Source organism: Manis pentadactyla, chromosome 12 (assembly GCF_030020395.1).
Source record: "Manis pentadactyla isolate mManPen7 chromosome 12, mManPen7.hap1, whole genome shotgun sequence".
NCBI lineage: Eukaryota > Metazoa > Chordata > Mammalia > Pholidota > Manidae > Manis > Manis pentadactyla.
The window spans coordinates 6246139-6266368 of record NC_080030.1 but is presented as its reverse complement, the minus strand read 5'-3'; the positions used below and the strand labels follow the sequence as shown (position 1 = coordinate 6266368).

Genomic DNA, 20230 nt, shown 5'->3' with positions numbered 1-20230 from the left:
CAGCATCTATGGAGATGATCATGTGGTTTTTGTCCTTCTTTTTGTTGATGTGGTGGATGATGTTGATGGATTTTCAAATGTTGTGCCATCCTTGCATCCCTGGAATAAATCCTACTTGATCATGATGGATGATCTTTTTGATGTATTTTTTAATTCGGTTTGCTAATATTTTGTTGAGTATTTTTGCATCTATGTTCATCAGGGATATTGGTCTGTAATTTTCTTTTTTTGCCGTGTCTTTGCCTGGTTTTGGCATTAGAGTGACGCTGGCCTCATTGAATGAGTTTGGAAGTATTCCCTCTTCTTCTACCCTTCGGAAAACTTTGAGGAGGATGGGTATTAGGTCTTCACTAAATGTTTGATAAAATTCAGCAGTGTAGCCATCTGGTCCAGGGGTTTTGTTCTTAGGAAGTTTTTTGATTACCAGTTCAATTTTGTTGCTGGTAATTGGTCTGTTCAGATTTTCTGTTTCTTCCTTGGTCAGCCATGGAAGGTTGTATTTTTCTAGAAAGTTGTCCATTTCTCCTAGGTTATCCAGTTAGCATATAATTTTTTATAGTATTCTATAATAATTATTTGTATTTCTGTGGTGCCCGTAGTGATTTTTCCTTTCTCATTTCTGATTCTATTTATGTATATAGACTTTTTTTTTTTATAAGTCTGGCTAGGGGTTTATCTATTTTGTTTATTTTCTCGAAGAACCAGCTCCTGCTTTCATTGATTTTTTCTATAGTTTTATTCATCTCAATTTTATTTATTTCTGCTCTACTCTAATCTTTATTATGTCCCTCCTTCTACTGACTTTGGGCTTCATCTGTTCTTTTTCTAGACTGCTTATATGGGACTGTTCTTCTTTCCTGAGGTAGGCCTGTATTGCAATATACTTTCCTCTTAGCATGGCCTTTGCTGCATCTCACAGATTTTGCAGTCTTGAATTATTGTTGTCATTTGTCTCCATATATTGCTTGATCTGTTTTTATTTGGTCATTGATCCACTGGTTATTCAGAAGCATGTTGTGAAGCCTCCATATGTTTGTGGGATTTTTCATTTTCTTTGCGTAATTTATTTCTAGTCTCATACCTCTGTGGTCTGAGAAACTGGTTGGTACAATTTCAATCTTTTTGAATTTACTGAGGCTCTTTTTGTGGCCTAGTATGTGACCTATTCTTGAAATGTTCTATGTGCACTTGAGAAGAATGTGTATTCAGCTGCTTTTGGATGTAGAGTTCTGTAGATGTCTGTTAGGTCCATCTGTTCTGATGTGTTGTTCAGTGCCTCTGTGTCCTTATTTTCTGTGTGGTTGATCTGTCCTTCAGAGTGAGTAGAGTGTTGAAGTTTCCTAGAATGAATGCATTGCATTCTATTTCCCATTTTAATTCGATTAGTATTTGTTTCACACATGTAGGTGCTCGTGTGTTGGGAGCATAGATACTTATAATGGTTATATCTTGTTGGATTGACCCCTTTATGTAATGTACTTCTTTGTCTCTTGTGACTGTCTTTGTTTTGAAGTCTATTTTGTCTGATACAAGTACTGCAACACCTGCTTTTTTCTATTAGTTGCATGAAATATCTTTTTCCATCCCTTCACTTTTAGTCTGTGTACGTCTTTGGGTTTGAAGTGAGTCTCTGGTAGGCAGCATATAGATGGGTCTTGTTTTTTTTATCCATTCGTGACTCTGTGTCTTTTGATTGGTGTGTGCAGTCCATTTACATTTAGGATGATTATCGATAGGTATGTACTTATTGACATTGCAGACTTTAGATTCATAGTTACCAAAGGTTCAAGGGTAACTTCCTTACTATCTAAGAGTCTAACTTAACTCACTTAATATGCTATTACAAACATAATCTAAGGGTTCTTTTATTTTTCTCCTCCTTTTTCTTCCTCCTCCATTCTTTATATATTATGTATCATATTCTGTACTCTTTGTCTATCCCTTGATTGACTTTGGGGATAGTTAATTTAATTTTGCATTTGCTTAGTAATTAGCTGTTCTACTTTTTTTACTGTGGTTTTATTACCTTTGGTGACAGCTATTAAACCTTAGGAGCACTTTCATTTATAGCAGTCCCTCCAGAATAGGCTGTAAAGATGGTTTTGGGGAGGTAAATTCTCTCAGCTTTTGCTTATCTGGAAATTGTTTAATCCCTCTTTCAAATTTAAATGATAATCTTGCCAGATAAAGTAATCTTGGTTCCAGGCCCTTCTGCTTCATGGCATTAAATACATCATGCCACTCCCTTCTGGCCTGTAAGGTTTCTGCTGAGAAGTCTGATGTTAGCCTGATGGGCTTTCCTTTGTATGTGATCTTATTTCTGTCTCTGGTTGCTTTTAACAGTCTGTCCTTATCCTTGATCTTTCCCATTTTAATTACTATATGTCTTGGTGTTGTCTTCCTTGGGTCCCTTGTGTTGGGAGATCTGTGGATCTCCGTGGCCTGAGAGACTATCTCCTTCCCAAGATTGGGGAAGTTTACAGCAATTACCTCCTCAAAGACACTTTCTATCCCTTTTTCTCTCTTCTTCTTCTTCTTCTTCTGGTATCCCTATAATGCGAATATTGTTCCGTTTGGATCAGTCACACAGTTCTCTCAATATTCTTTCATTCTTAGACATCCTTTTTTCTCTCTGTGCCTCAGCTTCTTTGTATTCCTCTTCTCTAGTTTCTATTTCATTTATTGTCTCCTCCACCATATCTAGTCTGCTTTTAATATCCTCCATTGTGGTCTTCAACGATTGGATCTCCGACCGGAATTCATTCCTGAGTTCTTGAATATCTTTCCGTACCTCCATTAGTATGTTAATGATTTTTATTTTGAACTCCCTTTCAGGAAGAGTCATGAGGTCCATGTCATCTTTCTCAGGGGTTATATTAATTTTACTCTGGACCAGATTCCTTTGGTGTTTCATATTTGTGTATGGTGCCCTCTAGTGTCCAGAAGCTCTACTCTCTGGAGATGCTCAGCCACTGAAGCAATGTCGGGGGTCGCAAGGGAGTGGGATTGGTGCCTGGGGGGCAGGGAAGAGCTGTTCCCCCCTTCCCGGCTGCTATGCCTGTCTCCACTGCCTGAACCAGTGGGCCAAGCACACAGGTATAAGCTTTTGTCCCAGAGCAGCCGGATATGGATCCCTGCTTTCCACAAGCGGCTGGAATCTCAGTCTCTCCAGGAATTCTGCCTTAGCTTTCCAGTGCTGTAATCACGAGAGTATCATGAAAGCAGCATGAAATGTAGATTTGTGCTCCCAGAGCAGATCTCCGGAGTTAGGTATTCAGCAGTCCCAGGCCTCCACTCCCTCCCTGCTGTTTCTCTTCCTCCCACCAGTGAGCTGGGGTTGGGGAAGGGCTCAGGTCCCGCCGGGACACAGCTTTGGTATGTTACCCTGTTCCGTGAGGTCTGCTCTTTTCTCCAGGTGTATGCAGTCTGGCGCAGTCCTCTTTCCCGTTGCTCTCTCAGGATTAGTTGTATTAATTGTATTTTCGTATTAAATGTGGTTTTAGGAGGAAGCCTCTGTCTCACCTCTCACACTGCCATCTTTCTGTGGTTCGTTCCTTTTTAACACTAACCTTATTCTCCATACTGTCCTTCCACATGGGCTAGAAGTTTCCCCATCCTGGACCATTTTAGAACTGCACTGTCCAATATATGGCAGCACTAGCCACACGTGGCTCCTACACACTTAAATGTGGCTAAAGTGACTGAGCACAACTTAAGGTTTTCAAATTTTTAATTTGTTTAGACTTCTATAGCCACAAGTGAAGGTGACTGGGATTTTGGCACAAGGGTGAGGGGCTCAGATGCAGCTCACTGGGCTGAGTGAAGGGCCTGGCACAGATGTCAGAATGGGAGAAAAGCATGGAGTTGACAAGGAAACAGTCCTGTGTGCTGAGGGACAGATGTGCTGGGTGACAGGAGGCTGGAAAGTGCACTCAGGGCTCTCAGATGCTAGGCAGAATCTGGATTTTATCCAGGAAACAATGGGGAGTCACTAGGGTATCTCATGACAAGACCTGTTTTAGGATGCTAAGGGAGTGCGATAGACTAAACTGGGTGCGCCCCCCCAAATTCACATAAAGCCTTACCTCCCAATGAGACTGTATGCTGGAGATAGGGCCTTTAAAGAATTAGTTAAATGTGGACATAAAGGGTAGGGGCCTAATCCAATAGGACTGGTGCTCTTATAAGAAGAGACACCAAGGATGCACACACGGAGGGAAGGCTATGTGAGGACAAAGCAAGGTCATTTGCAAGGCCTCAGGAGAAACCAGCCACGCTGGCACCATGACCTTGGACACAGTCTCCAGAACGGTGAGACAATAAATGTATTGTCCATGACAGTCTGAGCAGACTAATCCAGGTGGTGATGCCGTAGAGAGAACCTGCGGGTAAGGTCCATTATTATGGGACATGACACACTCAGGGCCTCCTCCCAAGGGATGGAAATGGGAACAGAACATGAGACATCATGTCCCCTGTGACAAGTTTGGCTAAAGGCGGCTCTGGTGGTCAGGGGCTTCCCAACACCTCCAAGAGCAGTCGAGCAGACTAAATGTTTGATGACAATGATTAAAATGGCAGACGTGATCCAGAAAGGGAACACCCAACCCACCTTATCCTGAATAACTGCTCATAACACCAGGAAGCCACCAACACACAGCTGTTTATGGACTGAGAGGACAAAGGGCTGCCTGGCCTTCATTCAGCTGAGTAGCTCTATGAGGAAGTGGAGCATAGCGTGACCCTCAAATTGGGGGGCATGTCTGTGGCACCTAATCCTTGGGGACTAGCTTCCAGCATATGGTTCTGGGGGTGGACACATACCTTCAGTGTATGGCAGGGTCACTTCCGCTGCAGTCTACTGGCCAAGCAAGACAAAGCCTGAGGAAGCCCAGATTCAAGGGGTAGGGACTTGAATCAATGCCATTTCTAGATGGGAACAGTCGCAAGGACAGGAACATTTTGGGAACCCATCCCCCACACTGTGGTTTTAGGAGCTGAGCTAGCCGAACGACTGCTCATGGGACAGACTTTCCACAGCAGGCCCCACACGGTTGTCAAACCCAGGGTAGAATCTAGAGCAGGGGTTCTCACATGGGGGGGATTCTGCCCCTAGGGGACACTGGGTGAAGCTGGGGCCATCTGTGGCTGTCACAGTGGGTGGTGCTACTACACCAAGTGGGTTGGGGCCTAGCATGCTGCTCAACACCCCAGTGTCCACCCGAGAATGATACAGCCCCAATGCCAAAGATGCTACTTCTGAGAAACTCAGATCTACAAGGACAGGGTGGGGTCCCCGGGGTTGGGGGTCAGGGATTAGAGCCATGCCCGGGGGGGAAAGTGGCTGGGTGGGCAGCAGAGGCTGTTGCTCCCACCTGGGCTCCCTGCCCGAGGACTGAAGGAACAGCACCGCACACTCTTTCTCAGGCTCCCCTTCGTGGGAGGTCCCTGATCACCTAGACTTCTCACTTTCTAATGGCCTTTTTCTGGGTCCTTTAAAAATCAGATGAAAACTGTGACTTCCAGCCCTAGAAAGGGCTCAGCTGGTTCTGTAATCAGCAGGGGCTTCAGAGGCCCAGGTTAAGCAGCCCTGCTGGAATGGGGTATCAGAAAGCCTTTGCTGAGGTTAAACTGCAAACTGTACATAGCCCCGAGTGGCACGTCTCCTTCTCTGGGGAAAGGCAGTACTTTCTTTCAACAGCATCAGCCTCTCCGGGTCCTCATGCAGACATTTCCATACATTAAAATCCCGTGGGCACACGTGAGATGTTCCCAGAGCCGATGACGGAGAAGAGGATGAGAGGGCTCTGCACAAGAATCGTTAGTCACAGGGATTTCAAGCTCCGTCACTGGGAGGCACCATGGCCCAGGCGAACAGGCAGGGCAGCCAGAGCTACACCACCTGGCTTCCAACCCTGGCTCTGCTCACTGGGGGGCCTGAGCAAGTCACTTATTCCTTCCTAGCCTCCTACTCTCCTGTAAAATGGGAATACTTACCTCTTGACCAGACCTCTCAGGCTTCAGGGCCTTGCCCAAGCAGGCACTCATGACGCAGCCCAGGTTTGCCAGATCTTCTGGTTTTATCTGATGTTAGAAACCTCAGGGTTTTTGTAGTCTCCCAATTTTTTAATGCTGGCAACTAATTCTAATAAAGCAAGCACAAATCCCTCTACACAGGCCCAAGAAAGCAGGCGTAGACTCCAATGTGGTCTGCAGACTGCCAGTTTTCAACCCCTGATGAAGATCGAGGAATTGGGAGTTGGTGGTTGAAGAACAGGAATGAAAACTACAAATTACCCTTGGTGAAGCCTCCCTCAAGGGAGGAGGCTAAGTTTTGTGCTGTTGCTGTCTGGAGTCACCTGTTGCTCAAGGAGTGTGCCACCATACACAACATCAAGGGCTGCTGTTCCCACAACAACCAGGCAATCACGACAACGAGGACCTGGCTGGTGCCACCTGACTGGGAGGGAGAAGAGCTGAGACAGGAAGCTGGGGGCAAAGCACGGGGCACCTATTAATGCAGGAAAAGCAGTACTTAAGCACACCTGTGTGAATGAAGATTTACAAGTCCTGGCTGGCATCCTCATCTTTGTGTCCCCAAGGCAAATGTCTTCTGATGACTTGCTGGTCTCAAAGTTTTGGGGAGTCAAACTTTTTTAGGTACATCATCTAGGAAGATTTAGAATGCATGGATGGCAAGACCCATCGATACTATTTTGTTCAACTGGTCACCTCGTTGACAGGGACACAGAGGCTTGGCATACAGAAGAGACTCGTGTGAGGAATCCAGGCTCCCTGACCCAGGGCTCTCTCCTGTGGGACAGGCTCTCACTTGCTCCTAAAAGGCCAATCCTAAAAGGTACATCAGACCTTGAATGTGGAGTTCTCTTCAGAAGGGCGTATCCGAGCAATCTACAGGCAGCTGCTGAAATATCTTAGGAACGGCCAGGAGGGAAGTCAGGTCACCCTGGGTCTGCTACAACAATTTCTGTTGTACACTGATTTCAAAGAATCATACTCAACAGGTACACACACACATACAAAACCAAAAACATTAGTCTGAGAAAATAATCAAGTGGAAAAAAAGAGTTTCCTGAAGTAACGGTGCTGAAAAACCTCAGACAGTACTTTGTAAATCGTGGTCCCTTCCTTCTGGACACAGCTCTTCACCTACTTATCACCCTGTCCTGACACTCCTCCAAGGGGTGAAAAATAAGGCAGCCCAAGGTTAAATGTCACTGCTGGACAGCTGGAAACCTCAACAGAACGATCACCTATCTTGCAGTGCTGAGAGAAAACCTTCACTCCAGCATCCCAGACACAGCCCAGTTTTCCAGGCACGTCCGTAACTACTCACAGGGTCGAGTAACATTCAGAATTTAGATGGTTCTTTGTGATGTGCGATACCCGAATGCTAATAAGGTCACCAAAGACACTGATCAGGGAAAGTATTTCCATATCTGTTTTATTGGCAGTAAGATCACATTTCAATTACTTTACGTGTACATGCATACATGGCATACAAACACACCCAGCAATTATTTCATTTGGCACTTAGGTTTGCAGGGCTTTATATTCAAAACATGAACATATTATACATTCATACCCATATAATTCTGATTTTAACAGGATTTTCTTTTTTCCCGTGAAACCCTTATGTGCATTCTCCAAGTGAAATGCCCATTTCAGATCCAGATACCCCAGGAAACATCCCGATGCACTGGAAAGGAGTCTGATGAGCTCAATCTTTGGGCTCTTGAGAAGATGACAGGGGATGATGTTATTCCCTGGCCGCCACCTGCAACCTTCTTTAACTGCAGTCAGAGTCTCCAGCTCCAAAACAGAGCCAGGCTGCTCCGTGTTCCAGAGATTGGTGACAGGAATTACTGAGCCTCCATGGTGAGCCAGATTCTGTGTGTTATCAGAGCAACTCCCGGAATTCTCTTCCATCCTTCTGAAAAGGAGTATGGTCACACACGCAGGATGGCTACATGGTGAGCCCGGCTGGTCAGGTGCTTAGGAACACCATCCTGATGATACACTGGCTAAACTAAAGAAAAAGCATCATATACATACCCTCCAAAAGGAGTACAAGTGAAAGGATTTCCAACTGCTGTGAACCAAAAGGAAAAGCCAGAGTCTGGGGACTGGAGAGGGTCACCTGGTTCCAGCCCTGATGTTCAAGGGGCAGAGAAACATCTGCAGCCACATCTACGCTGGTTTAATGTGTGCGCCTCTCATGTCAGCAGAGGAAGGCAGGACCAGACTGCCAATGTGAGGTTCTCACGAGCAAGTACACCAGATGTCACACCACCAGCCCTGGATTCAAACAATGACATTCAAAATTAAAAAGCTGCTACTGGTGCCAGGCAAAGAAGGACAAATACCAAATTATTTCCCTCATTTATTCATTTGTGGAATACAACAACAAAGAAAAACTGAAGAAACAAAACAGCAGCAGACTCACACACTCAAAGAAGGGACTAGTGGTTACCAAAGGGGGGGGTGGGAGAAGGGGATTGAGGGGTATTACCATGAGTACACATGGTATGGGGGAGTCATGGGGAAGACAGTGTAACACAGAGAGGACAAGTAGTGACTCTGTGGCATCTTGCTACACTGATGGTCAGTGACTGTGGAAGGGTGTGTGGGGGGGACTTGATAATATGGGTGAATGTAGTAACTACAATGTTGCTCATATGAAACCTTCATAAGATTGTGTATCAATGACATCTTAATAAAAACAAATTAAAAAAAGAAAAAAGAAAAAGCTACTGGCTTTTTAAAAGCATTCATTCCAAGGGTCTTAGATGTTATAGCCCATTCTTCTCAGGGAGAGCAAAATCCATCAAAGAGTCAACCTCAGTGGACAGAACTGACATTCCAAAATACAAAATGTTACAAACCAAAGTGAAGAAATTTTCCATTCCTAATCTACAGTGACAAATAAGTGACTTGGAGGACATTAATTTGAAAGAGGCAAACAGACAGTGATGTACCTACCACAGATGCAAATTTGGAGAAAAAACAAAATGCCGAAAGCAAAGCATCTACTCTAACGGAAGCCCTGTTCCCCAACACACTTACAAACGAAGTTTCCAGCCAAAATACATCTGGCAACCTCAATTAAAATTATCACATTGCACACACAGTAACAGAAAAGAACAGCTGGTGGTGGACACCTTGGTTTAAGGGACAGAACAAGGGAACAATTACCAACTGAGCCAAAACCTTTTTCCACCAAGACTCTGAAGACTGTTCCATGAGTTAACAGCACACTTCAGATTTAAGGCATCACAGACATAGAGACATGCAAAAAAAACAAATCAAATAGACAAAAAATCTCTGTGCTTTGTCAAAGCTGCCTACTTGTTCTGAATTAGAGCTCAATATGTGGCTTGGATGAATAAGCTATCAGAACAACTCAAGAGCCACAAATAAAATAAACACTAGTACTAACTTCTTAACATGAACTTAAAAAAAAACAAAACAAAAAAACACAGAACCTTAACTGACTAAACCAGTCCAAATGGGGGGCTCCTCCAACTAGCTGGGATACATACTCTTCCTTTTAAATACCAAACATCTATAACATCTTCTACATTATCGTTTTGTGATTAAAGTTTCAAAAACATGAAGCAGAGGTCATACAGTGGAGGCAGCTGTCATTTGTCCCAAACAGTCTGAATTTGGTGCTGGTATTCCCAACTTGGAGGCTTTCACACAGAGAAGCAACTGTGGGTCCTCTGGGAAACCGGGAAGACTCGCCTTACGGGGTTCAGTCCCACATGATAGATGACAGGTTGGGGTGTGTCGGGGTGCAGGCTCTATCTTGACGCCCCCCCCCCACTCTACCATCTTAGATTCAATTTATTCATGTTCATGTCTGGCCCTTAAAAGAGCATCTGCAATACCTGATCTAAAGTTGCACAAATTTTTTTTTCAATTCACTAATATAGAATAAAAAGAGAATGAACACAAAGTCACTAATACTCTTTCTACAGGTTTTCCTTATTTTTCCAAGACTACTCAGTTACTTATTCAGATCAACCAACTTTGTCCCCTTACCTCTGTAAGCACACAAAGGAACACCAACTATATTCATGTGAAAAAATAATTTTAAATGAGATTGGGGCAGAGCTAGCCAGTTATACTACACAGGTGGAACTTTGACAAAACCGCTAAACAAAGAGAAAGATGTAACAGTAGATAGGGCCAGCCTGTCAAGTTCCTCTACCAGGGTCCGCCCAACACACAGCTATACGCTCTCAATGTTTTTATTACCAATGTGATTTAAATTCATACAGAACCTTGCTGGATTTCCTGAGTTGCTCTCAGCCTCACAATTGAAAACTGTACTCAGTGTTAATTAAAAACACTGTTGAATTCTATTTTATACATGTGATTAATACTTAATTCTGAATGCTTACAGAACTATAAAAAAGCTTTATAAAATTAAAAAACCACATAAAATAAAGCCATCATTTTCAATAATTGCAAATTTTTCTTATGCCTTCAAGAGTGAATGGGCATACAATTCCTACTGACCAACAATTAAAAGTAGTTCCGATTTCACCCCTGTTTACGGTAACAATAAAATATAAGGAATACTTCTATCTAGGCTATGGTTATCAAATTTAAAAGCCAAGAAAACAAAATTCCTCGGAGAAATAAACTGCTGTCTTTGCTTTAGCAATTCATGAAATGGGCTTTGTAAATACTGTTGTGAAAATGGTACCATAAAGTTGGTATTCACAAAATATAATCTAATCAGTTTTTCCATGGCACATTATATAAGAAATATATACTTTAAAAGCAGCTGAAGTTCCAAGCAAAAGTCATTTCCCCCCAAAGAGAATGTCTGGTTAACTTAAAGTCATTCAAATAAAGCAGATTATCCCATATCAAGGTTTTGTGAAACTGAAATTTATTTTGCTATGGTTCCCATGTTTTAGTTCAGTTTACCTTTTTCTCAAGGAACAACACACAATCCAGGGGACAAATCTAAAGGCACAGACTAATTCAACACAGTATACTGTTACTGTATACTGTGTCACTTAAGTCATCAAAATACACACAATATTTGCACTAAAATGACTTAAGTAAATAACAAGAAACAGCGACTGAAGTCCAGCAATTACGTATTTTACATTGTAAATGCTCAATGTCTCTTCTTGAAGGTAATCTTAATAGAAAATATAACATGCAAGTGATTTTTCCACACCTGGTTGAAGAATGCACTGGAAAAACAGAACGAGGAGAGAGAAGAAAGAAGGACTAGTAAGAGAGCAGGGGGGCTTTTCCAGACGTTCAGGCCCTCTGACAACCTAGCTGAGCAGAAGAGTCCTGCTTCTTTAAGCACTGGAGATGGGAATACCAAGGATGATGGAAATAAAGGAGCATAAAAACGAAAATCTGACACCATGTTCCAGAAAACAGCAGGCCACACAGCCTTTTCCTGATAGAAAATCCTTTACCGGCCAAACACCACAGCTGAGAACCCACTCCAAGCGCAGAGAACATTAGCACTCCTGATGTCCACAACCTCTTTTTACTTGCTCTCAAATATCCAAACTCCTTACTCCACAGAGTTTCAAGGTCCCAGGTGCTTCTACCCACTCCTCCTCTGGAAGCCCCAAGGCGCCCACCAAGGTCAAGTCATCCACCCGCCCCGTCTCCCCCGAGTCAGACCTCAGCTCCCCTCCCCAAGGTCTCCGCGCTCTCTCACAGACCCCGCCAGGTATCAGTACCTCCAGACTCCACGCCCCCAGGCGTGGCCAGGTCCCCCTAGGGTCAGGCTCCAGGTCCCCACGTGCACGCCCCTCCCCCCCACGCCAGGCCCCTGCCCCACCCCCGCCCTCCAGGCCATCCCCAGGCCCGTCTGCTCTCGGGCACCTCAGGTGCCGGGGCCCGCTCCCCGCGTCATACTCGGCACCCCGCTCAGGTACGGATCCGCTGCTCAGCACGGCTCAGTATTCATCCCCGCGAAAGGCCCAGGCCCCCTCCCACAGCAGGAGCCCCTCCGCCCTCCCCCTCAACGATAACTCGGGGCCGCGGCCATTTTGGCCTGAGCAGGCCTCCCAGCGCGCGCCCCGCTCGGGTCCGACCGAAAAGCCGACCTGCGGCTCCGCGCAACACGGCTCCCCCAGGACGGGTCGGGCGGGGCGACGCGGGGCCGTTACCCATACTGCGGACCGGCGCTCTAGGCGAAATCGTAACAGTGACTCACCGCCATGTTGGCGTCTCCACACAGCGCCAGCCGAGCCGGAGGCGCGAAGGGGCGGGGCCGGCGACGTGACGTCACCGGGCCGCGCACCGCTCTCGTCCAGCCACGCGCCCCAGGCCCCGACCCCCGCGCGAAGCTCGCGCCTTCTGGCTTCCCGCTCCACGGTGCGGGTTGGAAGAGGGGCGTCTGTACCTCTAAGCCCCGCCCCCGACGCAAGCTCGGCTCCCTTCCCGGAGGCCCTCTTTGCCTCCGAGGGCTCGGCATCCGGGGTCTCCGCCTCGAACCCGCCCAGCGCCTAGACCTGGGCTCTTAAAGCCCCGCCTTGGGTTTAACCCCTCAGATGCGAGGAGTTTCTGCTCAAGCCCCGCCCATTACGCAAGCCCCCTCCCTTACGCAAAGCTCCCTGTCGGCGACCTCTCTGTATCCGGGGTCTTTGGCTCATGCCACGCCCCTCCCCGCAAGCCCTGCCCCGGCCCGGAGTCTCGCCTTCTCTTTAAAAGCTCAGCTGGAGCGGAGAGTCTCTCTCGCGACTCTACCTCTGTGTCCCATTCCCGGCTCTGGTCGCGAGCCTCGAGGTTGTTTTACTTTCTGTCCACTTGGGTGGGTTTGAGAGGCCTGCTGATGACCGCTCTCCCTGTGGGGATGTGGCCCTCTTGGCACAGCCAAGTTCTGCTTGTCCCTTTGGCAACCCTCTTGGGTGCCAGCCTTTTCGTGGGGCCTTTTAAGGGCCCACTCAGCACCGGACGTTCAGTGTCTCTAAATTAGTGGTTCTCAACTGGAATGATCTGCCCCCATGGGACACTGGGCTGTGTCTGGGGGCATATGTGGTTGTCACGACTGGGGGAGCTCCTGGCATTGAGTGAGTTGGGGCTGGGGAGGCTGCCCACGTGCCCAGGACGGCCCCCCGAGAATAACCGAACCCCAAATGTCGGCAGTGCTGAAGGGGAGAGACCCTACTCTAAGTGTAATTCATTTTGAAGATTCTTCTTGACACATACACACACACACACCACTCACTACAAGCCAGGCCATCTTGGGGGCCGCAGCACTGAACAGCCCTGACATGATAACCAGTCCTTGGGAACTTGGAATCAGGGAAGCAGTTCATAACCAAACTGTTGATTACAATGAAGTTACTTTTTTGGTTAATAACAGCTTGAGATATTATTCACATAGCATACAATTCATCCATTTAACATGTACAAATAAATGGTTTTAGTATATTCATAGAGTTGTGCAATCATCACCACTACCTAATTCCAGCACATTCTTATCATTCCAGGAAGAAATCCTGTGTCCATTAATGGTCACTTCTCAGCCCCCACCCCACCCCAGCCCCTGGCACTAATTATCTATCTATTTGGATTTGTCTGTTTTGGGCATTTCACATCAATGAAATCCTACTCAGCAATAAAAAAGAATAAACTTAATACCTACAACTTGGATGAAGTGCTAGAGAATTATGCTGAGTGGAAAAAGCCATTGCCAAAAGGTTATATACTCTTGTGATTCCATTTACATAAAATTATTGAAAAGCCAAAATTATAGAAATGGATAACATGTTTTTATGTTTTCTGGGGCTTAAGGACCTGGAGGTAAGGACATAGAGGATTTTTGTTATTTCTTACAACCAAATGTGAATCTGCAATTATTTCAAGTTTAAAAAATTAATTTTAAAGAAGGTTAAAAAAAAGGAACATTTACCACCCATACTGGGGGGTTTCTTTGCCCCTTTAAGCAGGCACAGGATTAGTTAAATCTTGGACAGAAATCATGGCAAGCCCAGGATGCCAAGAAGAGCCATATGGATGATTTAATGGATGGCCTTCATCCATTTGTGTCTTCATGTCCGTGTGGCCACAAGGAAGAATCTAGTGGGTCTGGCAAATGCAGCTCTCCCATCATGCCCTGGCTAAAGTCCAGTGTAGTAATTACACATGGCCTCCCTCCAACTCCCTGCAGCTATAACCCTCAAATTGTTCACGGCTCTGTTTTATCTGCAAACGACCCTGAAAGCACCATGAGTTTTGATTTTAGGGTCACTGGTGTCACAAAATAAATTTCAGCCACTAGGCAAATTCACAAATCCAGAAACAACACATAATGAGAATGCAATGTATTGGTGTTTGCATTACTACCCTTTGCAAATCAGGAAAATGAGACTCAAAGAGGGCGAGCAATTTTATTGCCTAAACTAATTTTAGTGAGAACTGTCTCAGGTGTTCTTCTAAGGTTTCTCAACCCCCCACACCATTGATATTTGGGGCTGGATAATTCTCTGTCGCAGGAGGCTGTCTTGTGCATGGTAGGGTGTTGAGAACTATCTCTGATCTCTACCCACTCCATGCCAGTGTCACCCCTATCCCCCAAGTCACGATAACCAAAATGTCCCCAGATGTCACCACCAAATGCCCCCTGGGGGGGGCTGAATCCCCCCCAGTAGAACCACTGGTCTGGAATTAGAAATACAGCAACGACAAAATGCAACATCTCTGATCTCAAGAAGCTTGTGTTAGGGGGCTGGGGAGCGGGGGCGGGGCGGGGGGGGCCGGTGGGGCAGGGGCAGTAGCGCTTCATGAGGACAGCAGCGTTCTAGTTTGGGAACATGGAAAGTTCTGGAGATGGCCGGTGGGGATGGTTGCACAACAATATGACCCCCAAGATGTACACTTAAAAGTTATTAGAATGGTAAATTTTCTGTTGCGTATGTATATTTTTAACCACAGTTTAAAATAAACCAGACAAGAGCCAAGTTCCTCGCCAGGGCCTCAGCACCACGGACAGCTCCCCGCGCGCTCTCATAGGGGAGGGGCTGCTGCTTTGCAGTCTTTAAACGCCCCTTTGTCCAGAACGCCTTCCTTTCCGCTTCTTTATCCAACCAACTCCTACTGACTCTTCAGGGCCCAACTCGCATTGTCACCTCTCCCACCTGACCCTGGAGAATCTTCCCGTGCGCGCCCACCCCTTCCCCCACCCCTCTCCGCCACCAAGCCACTCTGCTCCAGAGATGTCCCTAAATCAGCCCAGGCTCCCTGCCTATCTGTTTCTAAGAACGGCAGTTCTACCAAACCCAAGCCTTATTCATTTTGGACTCCAGTGCCCAGCACTGGGACAGGCCTGGATTTCCGGCTCCATGAGCACAAGTGCCTCTTCCCAGAGCTCCAGTACCTCCAGGCAGCAGATGCAGAGTCCAAATCTTTGCTAAAAGAGACTCTGGGCCCACTGCCTTCGTCCCTTGAGCTTGAGGGGGTGGGAGGGGCACAGACCCTGACCGGAGTGAGTGAGGCAGTGATGTCAGTGAAGTGTCGTTTGATGTGCAATGAAGGGGTCCAGCATCCACACATCCTACCTGCATTTCCGACATGTCTCCTCTGTGCCACGTAAGGCCGGTTGTGGCAGTCAAAGTAAGCATAGCACTGCCTTCTGCAGAAAATACTGCCAGGCACAAGACCAGCCAGGTCTCTTTCCTCTGGAGATTTATATTCTAGCAAGGGGGCCAGAGCATAAACAGGGAAACAAGGAAATAATTTCAAATCACGGTGAGGGCTACCACCAGTGCTTAAGAGGGGCAGGAGAGAAAAACAGGCATCAAGTCCTACTTTGGGGTCACATATGAGTTTCCTGTGGCTGATGCAACGAAATCCATAAACTAGGTGGCTCAAAAAAGTAGAAATTTATTTTCTCACAGTTCTGGAGGCCAGAAGTCCAAAATCAAGGTATTAACTGGGATGGTTCCTTCTGGAAGCTGTGAAGGGGTAAACATTCCATGCCCCACCCCATCTCTCTCTGTCTCTCTCTCTCTGTCTCTCTACAGCTTCTGGTGGTTACCAGCATCCTTAATGCTTCTTGGCTTGTAGATACATCACCCCGATCTCTGCCTCTGTTGACACATAGCCTTCCCTCCCCATAAGTCTTCTCCCCTCCTTTCCTCTTATACAACACTTGTCACTGGATTTAGGATTTACCCTAAATCCAGATGCTCTTATCTCAAGATCCTTAATTCCTTCTGCAAAGACCTTTTTCCAAATAAGGTGTCATTCACCAGGTCGAGGGGTTAGGACACGGACATACCTTTTGGGGAGGGCCACCATTCAACTCGCTGTAGTTCTAAAAATAAAACCAGCAACCAGCAAGAATGAACAGAACCTTTCTCAGGCTCCAGCACTGCGCGCTTTTCTGTGCATTTTCTTATCAAACGCCGAAATGTCAGTACCGTAATGCTTCCATTTTACAAATGAAGAAACTGAGGCCCAGTGGGTAAGGTCACTTACCCCACAGGGTCCCCAGCTAGTGAGTGGCCCAGCCAGGGTTCAAACCCACTTCTGGTCTGATTTCAGAGGCTGTCCTCTTTACTCTTTACCACTCCACTGTCTTCCTGAAGTTCTGCAGGACAGGGCCACCGCAGCGCTCAACTGCAGGAAGCGCCTTTCCCTTGGTGGCCCCGAGCAAGGGTGTCTGAGAAGAATTCTACCTCCTCAACACCCCCTTGTGCCCCAAGCCCGGTCCTTGGCACGCGGCGCAATCATAGTGAATAACTGGCTGAGGGTTCAGAGGATATTTTCCCCTCCCTTCCACAGAGTCCAAGGAATGAGGGCATCGCCGGCCATTTATTTATTTGTTTGTTTCTTGTTTTGTTTTCAATCCGCGATGCGCCATCAGGAAATCATTTCCGCTTCTGCCCCTGGTGAGGCTCGGTGAAATGCTCCCGTTTCAGCCAATGGGGAGCACGGGATTCTGGCAGGGGGCTGTGCTTTTTGGTCAGCCCTGCCCCCACCCACCCACCCTGCACACACAAAAGCAGCATAATTAACTGTGTTAAGGAAGCCGAGCCTCTGCCAGCAGCGAGCTGGGAAGGAGAAAATACCTTGGAGACCCGGAAACCGACGATGACAGGGGGCGCCGCCGCGGCGGAGCAAGGGGGAGCCGACCGCTAACTGCGAGCCGCCACCCCCGCCGCTGGACAAACGGCCGCGTTGCTCTGGGTGACCTTCCCTGGATGCAGAGCCCGCCGCTGCGTGCATCTTCCTCCGATGCTCTGTAGGCCCCGGGACTGCGCGCTCTGAAGGCGAGGGATGCCCGGCTGCAACCGCGCGGGGCCCGCCTTTGTTTGCGCGTAACCCTGGGAGGCCGCGGAGAACCCAGCGGCCGCGGAGGTGAGTCTACCTTCCTTCCCCCCCTCCCCCCCGCCCTGCCCAGTTGTCCGGAGTCATCTGCGGCTGCCACGCTCCTTCTGGCAGCGGGGCGGGTGGGAGCAGAGAAACAGGGTCCTGTGAGTCTTGGGATGGGTGGCACCCATTTTTCCCCAAGCGGAGGAAAACCCTGCACAGGCGCACACACCACGGCTCCCCTTCCATGCCCACCGTCCACCTGGAAGGCAGAGGACTGCACCAGTTTCAGGACGTGCGTAGAGATAAGGCGGAATAAAACCCTCAGCCTCTCTCTGTGATGCTTCCTGAGAGACCGAGATGTACGCGTCCCATCTCGGTGTTTTTCCTATTTATAACACCGTGAGCGGATTTGGAAAAAAAAAGACTTGGTAGATGGGTACGGAGAGGCTTGCCTATAGCGTAGGGAGGAAGCGAGAGGGTTGAAGACAAGAGATTCCTTTTCTATCTGAACTTGGTGTGATGTGCTGATCTTTCAGCTCCACAGCGCCCAGGGGCGCTTCTCAGCGGCATGCGCCATCCTCAGATGTGAAGTCAGGATGGAAGAGTGGGAGTGTGCAGGACCCCCGGGGACCCATCCACACCCCACGTTACAGTGTTTGGGGGCCCACACGCATGGCTTCAGAGATTTTGCTGGTGGGGGTGGGGTGGGGCGGGGTCCCTCCTGAGGGCTGGGGTCACACCCAGCTGGATAAGGAAAACAGACGCAGAGACCACTCCCTGCAGAAAGGAAAATGAATTTCCTTTGACGCAAACTGCCATTTGCAGCAAGGTGCTGGGTGGTTGTCGCCCATGACAGCAAGAGATTTTTTTTTTCTACTGCATACTGTGTCCCTCCTCCATGAATGAATGACGGCATTCAGGAGAGTGGCAAGAATCCAGGGAGAAATCCTCACGGAAGTGGGGGTGGTGTCTAATTTCAGCCACCCCTTCCACCCTGTCTGGCCCTCACCTGGCCCAGACTCCCTCTGGGCCCTCCCTCTCTGAACCACAATCCCAAATGCAGACCCGCCATGTACAGGGGGAGGTGGTCCAGTGTGGGTCTTTGGATGACACCCCGAAACTGTTGGCCGTGCACCAGCTCTATGGAGGGGCGGCAGCAGCGTCAGGAAGGGTGAGGGGCTGGAGGCCAGGTGCTGGAGAGTAAGGATAGGAGAAGCTGCCTGGAGAACAAGGTGCCATGGGATGGCCCAGTAGGCACTCCATCCTGACCACCAAGCCTGTGCCTGAAGCCCTTTCACAGATATGTGATTAAAACAACACTTCTCAATCTCAGATCTATGAACTTTTGAGGCCGGATCATTCTTGGTCCTGGAGGGCTGTCCTGTGCACTGAGGGGCATTGATAAACATCCCTGGCCTCCACCCACTTGATGCTAGGAGCAGCCCCCAACCCACTGGTGACAACCAAAAATGCCCCCAAACATTGCCATGTGTCATTGTCATTCCTGGAAGGAGGGGATGGCAATAAAGTCCCCAGCTGAGAACCACAGGTTTAAAAGCACAGAACCTGTGTGTGGTGTTGATTGACTTATCAGATCCTAGAATGTTATGCCCTACAGGTATCATAGAGAGATCGTTTCTAGCCCAACTCTCGCACTTATAGACAGGGAAACTGAGGCCAGGGGAGGTGAATGGTCTGGGAGTCGGCCATACCCTAAGGTAGACCCAAATTCAGTCTCAGTCAGCAGCTGTGACTCCACTCCCGGGCAGCCCAGCACTTAAGCCACAGTCTAGAGCGCTGTTCCCCCCCCAACCTTTGCCCCAGCTACCTTCTCAGAACAATAAAAACAAAATTGTGGTTGGTAATAATGGTGATCCTGACTTCCAAACCTAATGCCTTTCTGCACTGCCTTTGTTAGCCCTAGGGCAGGAGGTTGTCAGGACTTGCTGCTTTGTGGAGGGACAAAGGGGCAGGACAGGTAACCTGGAGCAGATAGAGGTGTGTTGGGGTTAACCAGGTCATGCTTGAAAGTATCAGTCCCAGCAAGGATGCTTAAGTATATCAGTTATTAACACTTTAGTATAAGTGACTTCAATTGGATCTATTACTTCCCAGTTGAAGTGCAAAGGAAGGAAAGGATGATGCGCCCTGGGGAGGGTGGATTTCAGAGTTTCAGAGGGAGGGTGGCTTGGAGTGAAGTCTCAGTCTCTCACCTGGCTTAAATCCACACAGGTGTCCTCAGCCCTTTGTGCCTGTTTTCTCACCTGTGAAATGGGGAAGCCTCATTGTGTTCAGTAAGACGATGGGTGAGGAGCTCTTTGCAAGTGATCTGAAGTGCTGCACGTGGGTGGAGGGGTGTCAGGTCGGTGATCATCCAGTGAAACCCCATCTGTGGCTCTCCTTCAGGGTCCGTCCCTGCTTGAAGCCGGCGCCTCTTCCCAGACCCCATGGGGACCACTGAAGCCACGCTCCGGATGGAAAATGTGGATGCGAAGGAAGAATGGCAGGATGAAGCTCTTCCCCGGTATATCTCCCCTGGTCTCTGTGTCAGCCATAGAGGGAGTGTGCCCCACATTTCTCCAAGGTGCAGGAGACACTGCTAGCTAGCCAGGCCAGGCACATAATGAATATTTGCTGAATTATTTATGATTGATTCCCCACCCCCACCCCTAAGAAAGCACCAGTTAAGCTCCCATTCCCATGCCACCTTAAAAATTCCAAACATTCTTCTGAAACCATCTCATGGACTAATATCCATCTTCTTACCTGGGTTCCCATGAATCCAGATGGTAGCGTATTTTTACCTGCAGTAGCCAGAGGGACGGTATCATAGTCCTGCTTAAAATCCCTGGGGCACATGCCCATCCCACAGAAAAATCAGGGTTCAGCTTCTGCC

The 20230-nt window shown here is 47.7% G+C and overlaps 2 protein-coding genes across 4 annotated transcripts in view; one reads left to right on the top strand and one right to left on the bottom strand.

The window, feature by feature from the left end:
* Nucleotides 1-12551, bottom strand: part of ZFR2 (zinc finger RNA binding protein 2) — a 38205-nt gene extending 25654 nt beyond the window's left edge. For both annotated transcript variants that reach the window (XR_005024409.2, XM_036883261.2), the window contains exon 1: nucleotides 12230-12551. Coding sequence is in view for 1 of the 2 variants with exons in the window: in XM_036883261.2 (XP_036739156.2) it covers nucleotides 12230-12490 (261 nt within the window). In the remaining variant the exon portion in view is untranslated. The remainder of the gene's footprint in view (nucleotides 1-12229) is intronic.
* A 4065-nt stretch (nucleotides 12552-16616) lies between these two features.
* Nucleotides 16617-20230, top strand: part of ATCAY (ATCAY kinesin light chain interacting caytaxin) — a 30101-nt gene continuing 26487 nt past the window's right edge. Inside the window, exons 1-2 of one of the 2 annotated variants that reach the window (XM_057489828.1) lie at nucleotides 16617-17379; nucleotides 19741-19858. In XM_057489828.1, the coding sequence (XP_057345811.1) occupies nucleotides 19782-19858 (77 nt within the window). In that variant the 5' untranslated portion in view covers nucleotides 16617-17379; nucleotides 19741-19781. The remainder of the gene's footprint in view (nucleotides 17380-19740; nucleotides 19859-20230) is intronic. The other variant, XM_057489829.1, reaches the window with a different exon arrangement.